Source organism: Branchiostoma lanceolatum, chromosome 4 (assembly GCF_035083965.1).
Source record: "Branchiostoma lanceolatum isolate klBraLanc5 chromosome 4, klBraLanc5.hap2, whole genome shotgun sequence".
NCBI classification, from domain to species: domain Eukaryota; kingdom Metazoa; phylum Chordata; class Leptocardii; order Amphioxiformes; family Branchiostomatidae; genus Branchiostoma; species Branchiostoma lanceolatum.
In genome coordinates this window covers 13,387,183-13,401,423 of record NC_089725.1, presented here as the reverse complement: position 1 = coordinate 13,401,423, position 14,241 = coordinate 13,387,183, and the positions used below count along the sequence as shown (strand labels likewise).

The 14,241-nt window shown below is 39.1% G+C and overlaps 2 protein-coding genes across 3 annotated transcripts in view; one reads left to right on the top strand and one right to left on the bottom strand.

Moving 5' to 3' along the window:
• Nucleotides 1-5,524: 5,524 nt before the first annotated feature.
• On the bottom strand, nucleotides 5,525-9,456 carry LOC136432684 (kin of IRRE-like protein 3). Of its 2 annotated transcripts, none has more exons than XM_066424137.1 (7): nucleotides 9,313-9,456; nucleotides 8,975-9,109; nucleotides 8,439-8,468; nucleotides 7,791-8,045; nucleotides 6,579-6,902; nucleotides 6,227-6,342; nucleotides 5,525-5,622 (listed from the first exon to the last, which is right to left on the bottom strand). In XM_066424137.1, the coding sequence occupies exons 2-7, from the start codon at nucleotides 9,051-9,053 to the stop codon at nucleotides 5,617-5,619; spliced, it is 810 nt and encodes a 269-aa protein (XP_066280234.1). In that variant the 5' UTR covers nucleotides 9,054-9,109; nucleotides 9,313-9,456; the 3' UTR covers nucleotides 5,525-5,616. The 2 variants fall into 2 exon arrangements, with proteins under 2 accessions (XP_066280234.1, XP_066280233.1); XM_066424136.1 differs by having other exon boundaries at nucleotides 5,525-5,627; nucleotides 9,313-9,455.
• Nucleotides 9,457-9,663: 207 nt separating this feature from the next.
• LOC136432683 (multiple epidermal growth factor-like domains protein 8) overlaps nucleotides 9,664-14,241 on the top strand; it is a 31,373-nt gene continuing 26,795 nt past the window's right edge. Inside the window, exon 1 of the mRNA XM_066424135.1 lies at nucleotides 9,664-10,198. Coding sequence (XP_066280232.1) covers nucleotides 9,982-10,198 — 217 coding nt within the window. The 5' untranslated portion in view covers nucleotides 9,664-9,981. The remainder of the gene's footprint in view (nucleotides 10,199-14,241) is intronic.

The following is a 14,241-nucleotide window of genomic DNA, read 5'->3' as shown; positions in this document are numbered from 1 at the left end:
ACTTGTTGTTCTTCTGTAGTGCTCGATTCACTTCTGTCTCTCCTCCCCTTATCGGGTATAATTTTTCAGCGGCTTTTAAGTTGTCGTCACACATAACCACATGGTCATCAGTCCTATTTCCTTTCACAGTTTCCACATTGTGACCCTTACATACATTCTCTGGTGTCCTTTCCTGACTCTAATTACCAGGTATAGTTAAAGTCTCTGTTCGTCTCAGTTCCTGGGTTTTACTATATCAATGTCTGTAAGTTCTTTGTTCTTTGCGCGTGTGTTGCAGGCTGTTGCTATCATTTCCATCTCGTGTGCTTCAGTGCCATTATTGCTAACGGTTTAATGGTTTGTGCTGCTGTTGTCATAAACTCTTCCCACTGTTCCTCTGACACCTCTTCCGCAACTCTAGCCCCCAGCAACACTTCAACAAGCCTCTCATCTTGCTGTTGGTATATATTCGCAGCCACGTTTGTTCCCAGATAGTCTGTGATGTTATCCATCAATACGTCCCTTGTCAAATTAAAGGTTGAACACTGTGTGATAAAGTGTCCTACTACATCCTGCGTTGTCGTTCCGCATGTGGGGCATGGACATGGTCTGGGTGCCTGCTCTGTTGGAGCTGTACTCATTTGTATGACCCTTTGCAGGTTCTCTCTATGTGTGGGCTTCTTCTTTGCCAGGTGCCATAGTTTGTGTGGTCTCCTGTTTGTCTCAAATCTTGGTCAGACATAGATCTTTTCAAAGTGCCCATAGCCTATAATGCTAAGGGGTGGGGGCGGAACTTTGGTCACCTATAACTCCGTCACCACGAATGATTTAATAAAGGGGTCTTCAGTTTTACAATACCTACCAAGTTAGCCTGGAATCCGCGGAGAGAGACTCGGGAGCTATAATAGGTTTGGATTCCAGGCTACTACCAAGTGCCCTATCGATTAAAAGTAAAGTTTGAAAAATCTTGGTCAGACATAGATTTTTTCAAAATGCCCATAGCCTACATAAGTGTCAGTGAGTGTCGGTCTGTCTCACCTGGACCACAACCCCGGCACCAACACACGGATCGACGTGGCCGTGGTGTCAGTGCGCACCAACGGCATCACCGTCCGCATAGAGACCTGGGGCACGTCGCATGTGATGAAGGCAGCCGTCAACTGGATGGCTTGCGCCTGAAAACATGCTAGCAGTCGCTAAAAGCTTGTTCGTCCTCACCAAATGGTGGAATAAACCAATGATGTGCTGAAATTACTGGGTAAAGCGTTTTTCTTGTGACGCTGTGTTTGTAAATTAAAATCCAATTTAATCCATAACAGAGCAGAGTTGCTCACAGCCTTTAGCGCGGCCTTTAGTGATTCTTTAGTGTGGATACACGTGCTGAAATAGGCACTCACGTGTTCATGTGTGACGAGTGTGTTACTCACTGAACACTCCACAGCTACTCATGACTGCAATATGTAAAGCCTAGGTTACACATAGCCGAACATGGCCTCCCGACTCTCCCCCGACCATGGTTGGAGTGATTCGGGAGTGATTCGGGAGCTAGCTCGGTTGGCGTTCGGCCGAGTTGGCTGGCGTTCGGCTGAGTCGGCTGGTGTTCGGCTGCGCCAGCCGAATGTTTTGAAAATTTCAAAACATTCGGCTCTGGACGGAGGGTCTGAAATGGGTCGGCTGGTGTTCGGCTGGTGTTCGGCGCGGTCGGCTAGCGTTCGGCTGGTATTCGGGATTGAGTCAGTAGTAAAATTAGAACCTTAACCACGCCAGAAACACTACTGACTTACTCCCAACTAGTTTCCAACCTACCCATAACTCACCCCAAGGCCGTAGACAAAACTCTGCTAACTAATTCTCAACCAAGTGACTACTATCGGAACGTGGGCGAATCACCCCCGACCTTCACACGACCAAAAACAAAAAAGAACACTAAAAGCAGTATTAAAGCTAGCCATGATCCGAATTCGATATCTCGGTGATGTTAACAACATAATAGAATGGATTATTTTAATTAAAACCGAAAATGACCCCTCTTTTGAAAGTCGCTGAATATGTCCATTTAAATTCGTGAGAGGGTCTGCAATCGGTCGGGGTTGAGTCATGAGAGATTCGGCAGTCTGCGGCTAGAAGTCGGGATGGTTGGGAGTAAGCTAGAAAGCATTCGGGGCCCATTCGGGAGTAATTCGGGTACTGGTTAGGAGATGATCGGCGCATGTTCGGCGCCAAAGATAGGCGTGGCCCAAAAACTGGTCAGAATGCTCCCGAACTACCGCCGACCTGAGTCGGCTAGCGTTCGGGAGCCATGTTCGGCTATGTGTAACCTAGGCTTAAGGTTACTGTCGTTTGATGGTGCATCATCCTTAAATGAGATAGTTATGGTGCATAATAGATTCACTTTGCTGTGATGACAGTATGACGTTAGCTTCAGATCTAGACCTGACTGTTCAGATCTAGATCTAAACACAAACATTGCCATCTTTCTTAGTACAGTGCAGTTGCAATCTGAACTTTTTATCGATCAAACGCGTGGTGCAGTCTTAGTTGTGCCTGGGTGTTAAAACCACGGGGAATAACAAGAGGCCACGACATAAGATAAAACAATCTATTAATTTCAGCATGGAAAGCTCATGAGGGTCAGTGTTTCATACTGATAAATAAACAGAATCTCGATTGAAATTTTACTATCTTGTGATTGAAGGATGACTACTACATTACTCTCCAAGCAGAGGAGTGGGTCCGTTTTTTTGTTGTCTAGCCAACCCACACCTCTGCCGGCAGCTTCAATGCCTAATAAACCTTATCACTTCAACACATTACAAGCGTTTCACAAGAAAGTGCGAAGCGTGCCCGTCCAGGCACGGGATTCCCTCCCCACGCGCCACAGAAGCGTGTGGGTTGGCTAGACAAAAAACATGATAAAGTAGAAAGCCCGACAAAAACGCCTAAAAACACGTCAAAACCTGCGGGACCCACTCCTCTGCTTGGAGAGTATGCTACATAAGTTGATCGTGCCTACCCCAACAAATGTATCATATTATACACAAGTAAGTCAGCAATACAATATGTATTTGAAAACTCATATTCAAGTGCATTTGCTTCATAACATTTAATTCAACACCGCGTTACACAAATCGTCAATACTGTCACAACGCACACATGAAGGACCTACATTGCAAATTTGTTTCAAATAGATGTATTACAATATAGTTATAACTGGACACTGGTTAGTTACTGTACAGTGTATCAACAGTGTAATACTGGGTTAATGACCCACATTACTTCTGTGTATACAGTGTAATAAAGCATGGTAGGTTCCTATAACCACTGACTAAACCACTGAGCTTGCTTCACTCACTCGGTGGTTTATTCTGTGGTTATGGGAACTGACCAACTGGAATAATGCAGCCTTCTTATAGGTCAATTTCATCTGGCTATAAATGATAAGGCTCACAAAGGTCCAGAGCAATATGGAATATTTTTGATATACTGAAGCAATTTAGGAATGTTACATGATTCATTTGTACTCTACAGCTTATCATCTTTTACTTGCAACATATACAAGATACACATATCTCTCAGAAATCATATCAAACCTGGTGCCAGCAACCACACTTTGATAAAAGCAACAGACATATACATACATATGCACAGATGGCAATAGTAATTGATGAAGTAAAAGGCACCAAATATTTGCATATTCGAAAAATTTATCATTGCATACATCATATTTTCCTAATGCCTGCCATTCCACAATACTGCCAGTGATATAAATGTACAAATCTTTTTTCTAGATTAAAAAATGCAAAATACCTTGAGGCAAATGAAATATCATGTAGCTGCCAAAGAATAAATAGAGATATAGACCATAAGGCATACCATCAACCTTAACCATACCAACTCCATATAGATATATATCTGCTTACTTAGCTTTATGTAATATGTACATCAGCTTACCATATGTAGTATATTGAAAATGTGCTCAAGAATGGGGGGAGGGGGGCGAACATGATGCAAAAGGCACAGTGTAACATTTCAGCTATAAAATGAAGAACACCTTAGTTTCTAAGAGTGTCAGAGTTTTTTTGACAGAGAAATGACATATTATAGGAATGCCAATCAGGTGCTAACATTATTACACTGAAATATTGTTAACATTAGCTGCTTAATAATGCTATTAAGAGCACTTCTAGTGTAAGATATGCATCAAATTTACTCATTCTGACCTGAGATATAAGAATACATAACAGCACATGCTGTGCACTAATCACTGTGATTGTCATTCTTAAGCATCTTTGTATAGAGTCATTGACATTTGCTAGCATTATCAATCTGTGATATTAAAGTTGATAAAACACTGAGTGTATCATTGAGTGTTAGATCAATTTGTACCACAAATTATTAATGTGATGAAAAATATCTTTTACATGATTTATATCCCAAGGAAGGGAACAGAATATCAAATGTTTTGTAAGTACATTATTTTGTACTGTAGAATATTCCCTGCAAGACTTGATTTGTTAAGGCCTCACTTTACTTATGACTTTTGCAATAGGCACAGGAATTTAAAGCACGGCATTGTACTATGTGTAGTGTGCTTACAACATATTTTACAGAATACCTTCTCTTATTATAACAGTACAGCAAACACAAGCAGTTCTCTAAGAGTGCTTTCTTTAAAAATATTTCCTATTGACACATGTGCATCGAAACAACATTATCTCACACCACCAAAACTACAACTGCACCCAAAATATATCACCAACTACGTAGTCTTTTCAAGTAACATGACTAGATATTCACCAAAACAAGTGCACATGACTGTCTTCTACTGCAGTAAATTGTTCCGTTTTCAAATTCAATCCATTTCTACATTCAATTTGTTACTTTAATTCCTTGTTTTAATCTTCTTCCTTCCATATGATGTTGCTTTGTCAATAATTTTAATGCTGATAAATTCTTATTGCTCTTACCTAGGCCTAGGTTAATAGTTACATGTAAATATTAGCTTGAAATTTGTTGTTCTGTTGTTGCCTGTTGTTGTTTGCTAGGATGTTTTATCTCACTTCATTGTTTTTGTTTATTTTCCAACAATATTTGCAAAATTAAGTCACTCAATAAAACTTTTAAAACAGTTTATCCCTCAGGACCATTGAAGATGATTTTGTGGTAATTTACCCCTACAAGATAAGCATACAACCATACATAAACATGGCATAATTGCAATGCTATTTTCAAAACACTGTTGAACAATGCATATAGGTAGAGAAAATGACAAAGGCACATGCAGTATATGTATTACCCATTTCAGAACATGGGTAAGTTACATTGGAAAAGGCAGTTTTGCGTCAAAATTTCAATGTCAGAATGCATTTGTGAAGAAAATAAAAAGAGACGAATAAGTGGACTTTAAAAAACAATTTCCACACATTTCAATGAAAATACAACATTGGCCTAATGACTATGTAACCAGCTTTGCCATCACCATAACTTGTGGACAGCATTGCAAAAGCACTAATGGCTGAAACGAAGGTACAATCCTTTTTGTTACATGACAAGCTGCCCTGATAATCTCATATTCCAGACGATGGACATCCAGTCACTGCTCACAGCTCATGAAATTCGTAGTTGTTACCATCTGCGTCAGTTCTGTTCTAAAAGAAAAACAACAGGTACAGCGATAAAAATGACAGTTCAATTCATGTATCATTGCAGAAGTAAAATGTATAATGGTATTGACTATTCAAAGTGAAGAAAAACCCATTTGATATTCCAAGTAATGAAAAAATCAATTAGAAAGAAAGGGAGAGAAGAAGGTGTTTTACAGTAATTCTTGATTTGTTAACTGTAACTTAATTCTAGCTGATTTAAGTCACTAGTCAACAGCTACAATTTCATCATTACAAATATTTGATCACTAATATTTAAGCCAGTAATGTTTGTTCCCTGACCATTAAAATTAAGTTACTGCTACAATTTCCTGCCGCAATATATTAAAGTAATCTACTGAATAAACAGCAATCCTATTCACTGTTAGACATAGATATGGTTCTGTGGAGTAACTAATCTGCTGGGATGAATCAAACGTCCAGAAGCTGAATATGTAATGTTAATTGCCAATTGATGGCTGTTATGTTAATCAAAATGTGTTTCTTGTTTTGTTCATTATTATGAATTTCTCACTAATTCTGTCTGTGCATTTCCTGCTTTCTTGTGGGACTTTTATACATTGTATATTTGGGACAGTCCTTACCCTAGGCTGTTTCCTCTTCCACAAGAAAAACACAATCACAGCAACGATGGTCATGAACACTAAGGCACCGACCACGCCTCCTGCAATCGCAGCGTCTTTTGTTGAAACAAGAGGCTCTGGATTCAAGAGACACTAAAGGTTAGACAGGTCTATCTATGATTGTTAACAAAGAATCATTCTTCTAATTAGTTCTATGTCCATTAAATAATACCTATTATGTTTGAATGTTGACAGAAACTGTTGTATTTCAATGTCATTGGCATATGCACTTTAAGGGTGGGGTAGAAAAAAGCATGGGCATCAAATTGTGACATGCAGAAAGAAACTTCCACCTTACAGAATCTGGACTCACCTGGACCTGAGGCCAGCTCAACGTTGAACCGTTTCATGTCTTTTTGCCCTTCTGAGTTCGTCGCCCAGCATGCATACTCATCGGCCAACGTGTCCTTCAAGCTCACGATGGTTAGCGTACTGGTGGGCGAGGAGCTGGTAAGATCTTCCACGAGACTGTAGTCCGGGTTCCCTTCTGTCTGTACCGGTTGGGCGCGTCCGTGCCCCACGAACCAGTCGAATCTGGTGACCGGAGGATCACCCCTGGCTCTGCACTCCATCTGGACTTGTCGATCTTTATAGGCACTTTTAGTTACAACTTCAGGACCAGAGATGTCTGGTGGCCCTGCATGGAAGATTTCGTCACAAATTTACAATTCGTAATACTGTAATTCACTTTATCTTCACGGCAGCAAAATTTCACTGTGTAAGGAAAATTGACATTTTCACTGAACTTCAACTTCACAGTGGCAGCAAATGATTTACAGAATAGATGTGTGAAGGAATCAAATAACTTCAACAGGTTTTTCACGGTGATGAAAAGTACAGAGGTGACCATGAAAACAGTGAACATAAAGTTATAATTACAGTGAAAGAAACAAGAATTACAGTATCATATCAATATGTAAATCATATCTTATGATAAGTATGCTGTACCGATCAATCATAATCCTTTATAAATGCAAGAGTGTAATTAGGATATAAGCTGCAACAAGCAAAAAAGCTGATGGTTGCTACTAGTATGTTTGAACTGTAAGTTATAGATCTGAAACTGTTAGTAGTGTTACAGCAATGTTGTTCCACTCAAATACATGTAGCAATTGCAAGCAGCACTGTAAGAAAGTTGTCAGCTAAGGTACTCTGATGAGTGGAAATTTCCCAGTCATTGTAACAAAAACAAGTACATTTGTATCAAGCAAAAGCGGTATCTCACTGGACCATGCCAAATTGTGCCAGATTGCACCAGGCGCCAAGTATCATAAGTGAACATCCCTTTATCACTGCAAATCTCTTTCTGATGCATTTTCAATCATAGTACATGTACATTGGTTTTTAATTTAAAAAACCCTGCTCATCTGGGCTTCATACACAAATGCGTTGCATGTCAATGTGATGGCAAGGAGCAAATTGGAAAAGTTGGTGCAATTTCCGAGCGCAATTTGGCGGAGTCCGGTGAGGTTTAGGATTAAGTCAGGCTACCACTACTGCAATGCTGTAATTGCCGGTAGTGTACCTGTAACGTCTATCGTGACATTTTTTGTGGCAGGAGGGAAGTCGGGTGAGGTAGCGACACAGGTGTAGGTGCCCTCCTGAGTGTATGTGGTGTACGGGAAGCTAATGGGGTTGTCTAAAACCTGGGACGTCCCCTCTCGGCGCCAACTGATCGCTGGCTTAGGCGTGCCCTCCGCCCGACAGTCCAGGGGTGGGAGACTGTCTCCATAGTTCAGCTGTATGACGCTGTCCCAAGTAGAGGTAAATCTAGGAGCAACTACCAGTAGTACACAAGAGCATGCATTAACAAGCAGCAATAGCTCACTACTATGTAGAAAGTAACCATTTAATAAGCATGCATGGCAAAGGATGTACATGCATGCATGGCAAAAGATGTACATGTTACAATTTGTATGCCACCTCATGTACAACACTTCCATGATAGCTAGTAGTAATTTCAGCTGAACGAACTTGCACTGATTGGTGTTCATATGACTATGAGTTGTATGACGTATTGACGCCATATTTCTTATGGTTAATTTTGTATACATGATAGGATCATGAATAATGTAACAAGTGAATGGGGCCCTGTTGAGTTGCCAGGGCTTAGATAAAAAGAAGAAAAAAAATATGATTATTTTTCTAGATTGAAATATTTTTTGTCACTTACCTGCAGTTGGCGTTGTTTGTCCATTGACACCTGAAGAAATAAGAAACATATCAATGTTGTTTAATACTATACGTACCACTATTTTTATAGTACTAATGCTATAAGGTGGCAACATATTCATACAGCATAAAATATTTTGATATTCATAATGTTTCCCCATGAACTTGTAAATGTCATAATTTGTGCATTTAGTTTTGAGCAGGTGTGGCCAGATGGTAAATGAAAGGCACCTTCCAAAAAGGGATGGGCCATTTTTGATACATTACTTTCAGACCACAAATTGATTTTTCCTAACATAGTGAGAACTGGAAAGGGTTGCATGTTAGCTGTTTAGTTGTCTGTCAAAAATAGAAGCGACAGGTAGTTTTATAATTTATTGACCAAATGCATATCGTAGTTCCTTGCTAGTACAAGTAGAACGTGATTTTTAAGAAAACATAACCTTTTTGTCTCTGACTAAAAAAACAGCCCTACCACATAATAAATATCATTACAACAACCTCCTGGGTTACACGTAAAGCTTCAAGTCAACTCACCTGAGAACACAGTCGATCCTATCAGTAGGACAAAGAAGAGTTTAACACCTGGAACCCTTCTGGACGAAGTATGCGGCATCGTATCAAAGGTGGGAATCAATGAACTGATATAACATCTCGTCGGACACAGGAAATCTGAAAAAAAAATACGACAGGTACTGTTGACAATAGTCGTGTTCTTGAAACAGACACAGTGTCTGTCTGGGAAATCTCCGCACAAATAATTTATTTGTTGTAGAAAAAACTGACACAATAATTACGCTCACTTCCCGCCCAATAAACGATTTCCTAAAAACATTTCGACGTTTCACATGAAGAACGGGAAATCATGCACTCACCTCCAACACAGCATGTACCACACCCAGCTTACTGCCACAAAACTGATGAATATTTACGATAACTTGTTGTTCCGGAGGCACAGACTGGTAAACATTTGTAATCAACCCGAGATGACCTTTAACCCGATTAGTCTTCTTTGTCCCAGGATATCCTCATCTCCTAGAAACGTCTTTTTGATAGAATGATACATTAATAGCCTAAAATTACGCACCATAATGGTCTTAATTGTTTAATGCCTCATGAAATACCCCGTTTGTAGGCAGAATTGAAGATTCAGGTGGAGAATTTGAGAGAATTGGTGGTTCTGCCATGGGGACGAGATGTAGTCACGTGGCGTGTGACGTCGCTGCAGCTGCCACAGTGAAGATGGTGTAGAGAAAATGGCCACTCTCTGGTCGATGGGAGGGGGACGGACCGACTTTGGGCACAAATCATGGCCTTTTCTGTCTCTTCAGACCACCAGGATGTAGTTTTGGAGGACCACGAGAAGATCACGTCAAGTTCTGTACCCGAAAATCGTACCCCCGGGCTTTGATTACGAAACAATTTAGTTTTTCTTCTTGCCAAGCTAGTCTGCTTGTGTTGCCCTGGATTTGCTGAAGCATATATATTTTTTGGGTGAGAGATTTGAACGTTCTGACTGCTGGACGATCGTGACTTGGTCGAGGATGGGATCTGAACGACAAGTAGAGAGGATTTTGTGTGACGTGAGGACTTTGTGCAGCGCGTATCGCTGGTTGTTGGTGGCCGGGTTGTTGTTGTGCAGTGTGTGTCCCGGAGACGCCGTCTGTGGGGGTCGGACTGTGCTGAACGGGACAGAAGGGACAGTCTCGGACGGAGACGGCAGTTATCCCGAAAATACGCACTGTGAATGGCTCATCATAGGTAAGGAAATGTTCTTTATATTTTACTAATTTCCAAGCAGAGGTTGGAGGTGGAAGGTCTACCTGTTTTCCTGACTGTCACTACCTTCTCGGACAGGGAGTCAATCCAAGTCACGACCATCCACCCCAAACATCTGCTTGGAGATTAACATCTTAGGCGTCAATATTTAAAAGAAATTGTTAGCTAAGGTTAGAAACAGTGACATTTGATAATTGACAATTTCCAATGACAATTGTCGTCAATGCAAGAAGATGGACTGAAATAGATAAACACATCTCTTCTAAAAAACACCAAATATAATTTGTTAGCACCTTTTTTTATTCCCCAAACATAATTACCTGTGATTGCCCACTTGACACATATATCAATGTCCATCCAGGTGTGAAGAACAGGTTATGATTAACTTCTTGATGGATGTTGCCTTTGCTTTGTTAAACTTAAATGATACCAACTTTGCATAAATCTAATTTATATATTGGAGTGAAGTAAATCAGGTACAGTACTTGACAGTACTTGACTTGAATTTCAGGTCAGGTTGTCATGTCCTCCTACATGCAAATGTTACCACAGATTTTGCATCTTTGCTTAGTCACTGACGAAAGATAGCGGATGTTGTCTGAAACGTCTGACTTTCAAAATTCTATCCAGTTGCTTCAGTAATTATTTATGGTATATCTTAATATTCTTATTACCTGGATGTCCAACCTTCATCAACTCACCACAGATTTGTTTGAACATTCTTAATTTCTTTTAAGGCTGAATACCCAGTAAGTATGTATTTACACACACAAAGTTTCATGAAATTTGTTACTGTCAATATAATGCCTTTGAATTGTTTTGCTAGAATTAGAAAGATATTGTAAGGTTTTACTAGGAAAATTATGGAACTATGATATGATGTAGTGTAGTGTATACTAGTAAGAACAGAACTTGATAGCAAAAATTGCTTTCTATTAAAAAATTCAGCAACTGTGTAGTGTTAGATTATTAAGATGATATCATTATTTATACAACACAGTTTGTAGTTTCCACTTTCCAGGCATTATACTATAAACATCTGTCTTGGTTAGTTAGTAGTCCATTGAGTGATCTATCATTATAATCAACTAATACTAAAAGGATTAATGCTTTACAGTAGAAACTGTTTTCTTCAGTCCCAAATGTATGTTCAAAACTCCCTTGTACACCTGTAACAATGTTTGTTAACCTCATTACGAGTTAATTGAGCCATAGAAATGACCACAGACAGACTCAGAAGAATGTGCTACAACCCCTGTAAAAAACCACTCACCCACTTAATTGACCAAGGGATGATCAAATTACCACTTGAAACAACAGCCAGATAGAGATACAGTGTAATTCAAACTCAAAGGGCCATTTCAACAATCCACTTGTCATGATTAGAGAATAGACTATAGAGTCTATTTTTGTTAACTAAATCCTGACCAGAAGGTTTTGGCACTGAAGTTAATTGCCTAACTCAAAGTTTCAAGGTACACAGTATGTACATGTAATGGTATGGTCACAGTAAACCAGGGGCCCTCCTGGGCAAGAATTATACAGAGGTTATGTTCATGACTGATTTTTCATGCTTTGTGTATTTTGTAGCCTTTTATATCATACTTTTGGTTCCCACAAACTGCCTGGGCAGGGTGCCTGTTTGGAAATGTGACCATAGCATAATATGACACTTTATTTCCTGTTCAAGAGTATTTACATTTCACCTTTTCTTTGGCACCATTCCAGCAGGAAGTGCCAAAGAATAAACAAAACTAATGTTTATTGAGTGATATGTACTAAACTGTGGTTGAAAAGAAAAATTAAACAAAATGTGCGGTTAAACATGGTCTATTGGATCATTTTGTGTCTGGCCTGCCAAATTGCAAGTTCTGAGCAATTTTACCTGTTTTTTTTGGTGTTTTTTTCCCCTGTAAATTGCAGGTGTGTAGTTTGAGCCGTCCTGAACAATTGATTTTTCTTATCTTTACAGTGATTTTGATGTCATGACATAGTTTTTTTCCACGTGTACAAATCTCTTATCTCTACATGGACCAAGATTCAGGCAATATTGATATTATCCCTGCATGAATTTCGTGGTGTACGTGGCAGCAGTGCCGTCATAGATATGCAAAAATCATCTTTAAGCTTTGGAGTACGAATTAGCCTAGATTCTCCCCTTTAACTTTAAGCTTGTTTCTAACCTATATATAGTATATGGAACCGTTGTGATGGTTACTAATCATAAACATGAGCTTTTATGAATTATTTTAGAGGTCAGAGAGGGTATCGATTGTATGAAACAGTTATACATGTACATATACGTAGTATTTGGTAAATTTCTCAGCTCAGAACAGTCAGAAGAGCTCAGTCATCTCTTCAATATATTTCTGGTGAGACAGTCTGGACTTTGGTCTACGCAGAACAAACAGGTCTGCAGAACTTCCAAGATTGCTCGGGGTAATGAAATACACAGGTTGCGCAGATTTCACTTGTAACAATGCATGGCTCTGTTGCCGTAGCGACTGGTCAACAAGGAATGTACGTCAACGCTCCGCCCACCAACCAGCAATTTTTTTCTTTTCTCCGTTGTCAGATTCTAATTCAAGTGACTTATCTCTGCAATTATTCCGAACAATGTTTAGTATTATTGTAGGTGGTAGATAGCCGGTAATTTTCATCTGGTTTAGTTCTATGGAAAGATATCTTTAGTATTCTAGTGGATATTGTGTTAGGTTGCATATATCATTATATGTCCATGTAAATTGTGTTAACAACAAAAGTTGGACAGCAACCCTTGAGCACTTGAATTCACAGTGTTTTACCCCTTAGCAACTGTAATATACATTGTCATGTTGTGCTTAATAAGGTACAACTTGGTTATCTTTTGGGATAATTTACTTGTCTGAATGGATCAGTTCAGGCCAGAAATCAGTTAGGTGAAAAAAGTGGGTCAACTGGTTTTTGGAGAGGAACATTCTTTTAGCTTGATCTGTCCACTAAAGAAAGGATCTTCAACACTAGCTTACTATTTTAGTTTCTCACACTGTCACAGGTAATTTTTGCATTTTGCAAGACATTACTTACTACCTCCTTGATTGAACGCATAATTTGTTTAAAAAAGAAAAGTCATTGCGTTAGACTAGCAAACCAAGGAAAACCAATACTAGCACATTTATTATGCATTCAGAATCACAATGCTTAGCACACATTAACGTACATTGTCAAATCCATGACATTGACAATGACACTTACAGGGACTTCACATACGCACATTTGTTATATTATCATAGATTTAGAATTATGCTGAACTCATGGTGAATATTGTATGTAAGAACTGTGGACCTTGATATCAGCACCAGCATCTAAACTAAACGTAGTTGGCACGTTTCCAAAACCTGCCAGGCTACACTATTACTGTTTGAATATTGAACCACATGTGCAGGGAATATAGACTAGCCGCTTGATTCATTCATACAGTTGATCAATGATGCTTGGTATTGAAAGCCGAGGTAATTAGTGTGCGTTTATTTTTTGATGGCTAGAGGACATTTATACTTGTATTTCTAAATAATGCTTTGTCTGACTGTATCTGTTCGTACATGTATGCCTTTAAAACTAATGAAATAATACTTTTTTTGTATTTCTATGCATGACGACAAATAGAAATAAATGGCAGATTGCAGGGTAAAATTGAAAATCATGAGATTGTTGCTGTTTGATATGAAAGAAATTTGTACTGTTATTAAGTGTTAAAGCTAACAGTAGGGTTAGTAGTACACAAGTAACTGAAAGGATTTTCTTTCTGTGACTATATTTAATTTATATATATAATATTAGGATGTGACGGATGGTTATTTGAAAAGATAGCAATGAACAAGTAGGCTCATGTTCGATTAACATTTTGACAAAGTCCAAATGCACTGAAGTTAAGTACCATATCTATCAAAATATGTTCCATACCGTAGTTGCTATACCTGTCTTATGCAACGTATCTTTGGGTTCCAGTTGTAAATGGTTTTGGAATTTCAATTTGAGATACATGT

Excerpts from the sequence above, each read along its gene's own strand:
- LOC136432684 (XM_066424136.1), bottom strand. The coding sequence starts at position 9,053 with ATGCCGCATACTTCGTCCAGAAGGGTTCCAGGTGTTAAACTCTTCTTT. Across the intron at positions 8,046-8,438 it reads ACAAACAACGCCAACTGCAG|TTGCTCCTAGATTTACCTCT; the intron begins GTAAGTGACAAA and ends TACTACTGGTAG. Across the intron at positions 6,903-7,790 it reads TGTCACGATAGACGTTACAG|GGCCACCAGACATCTCTGGT; the intron begins GTACACTACCGG and ends TCTTCCATGCAG.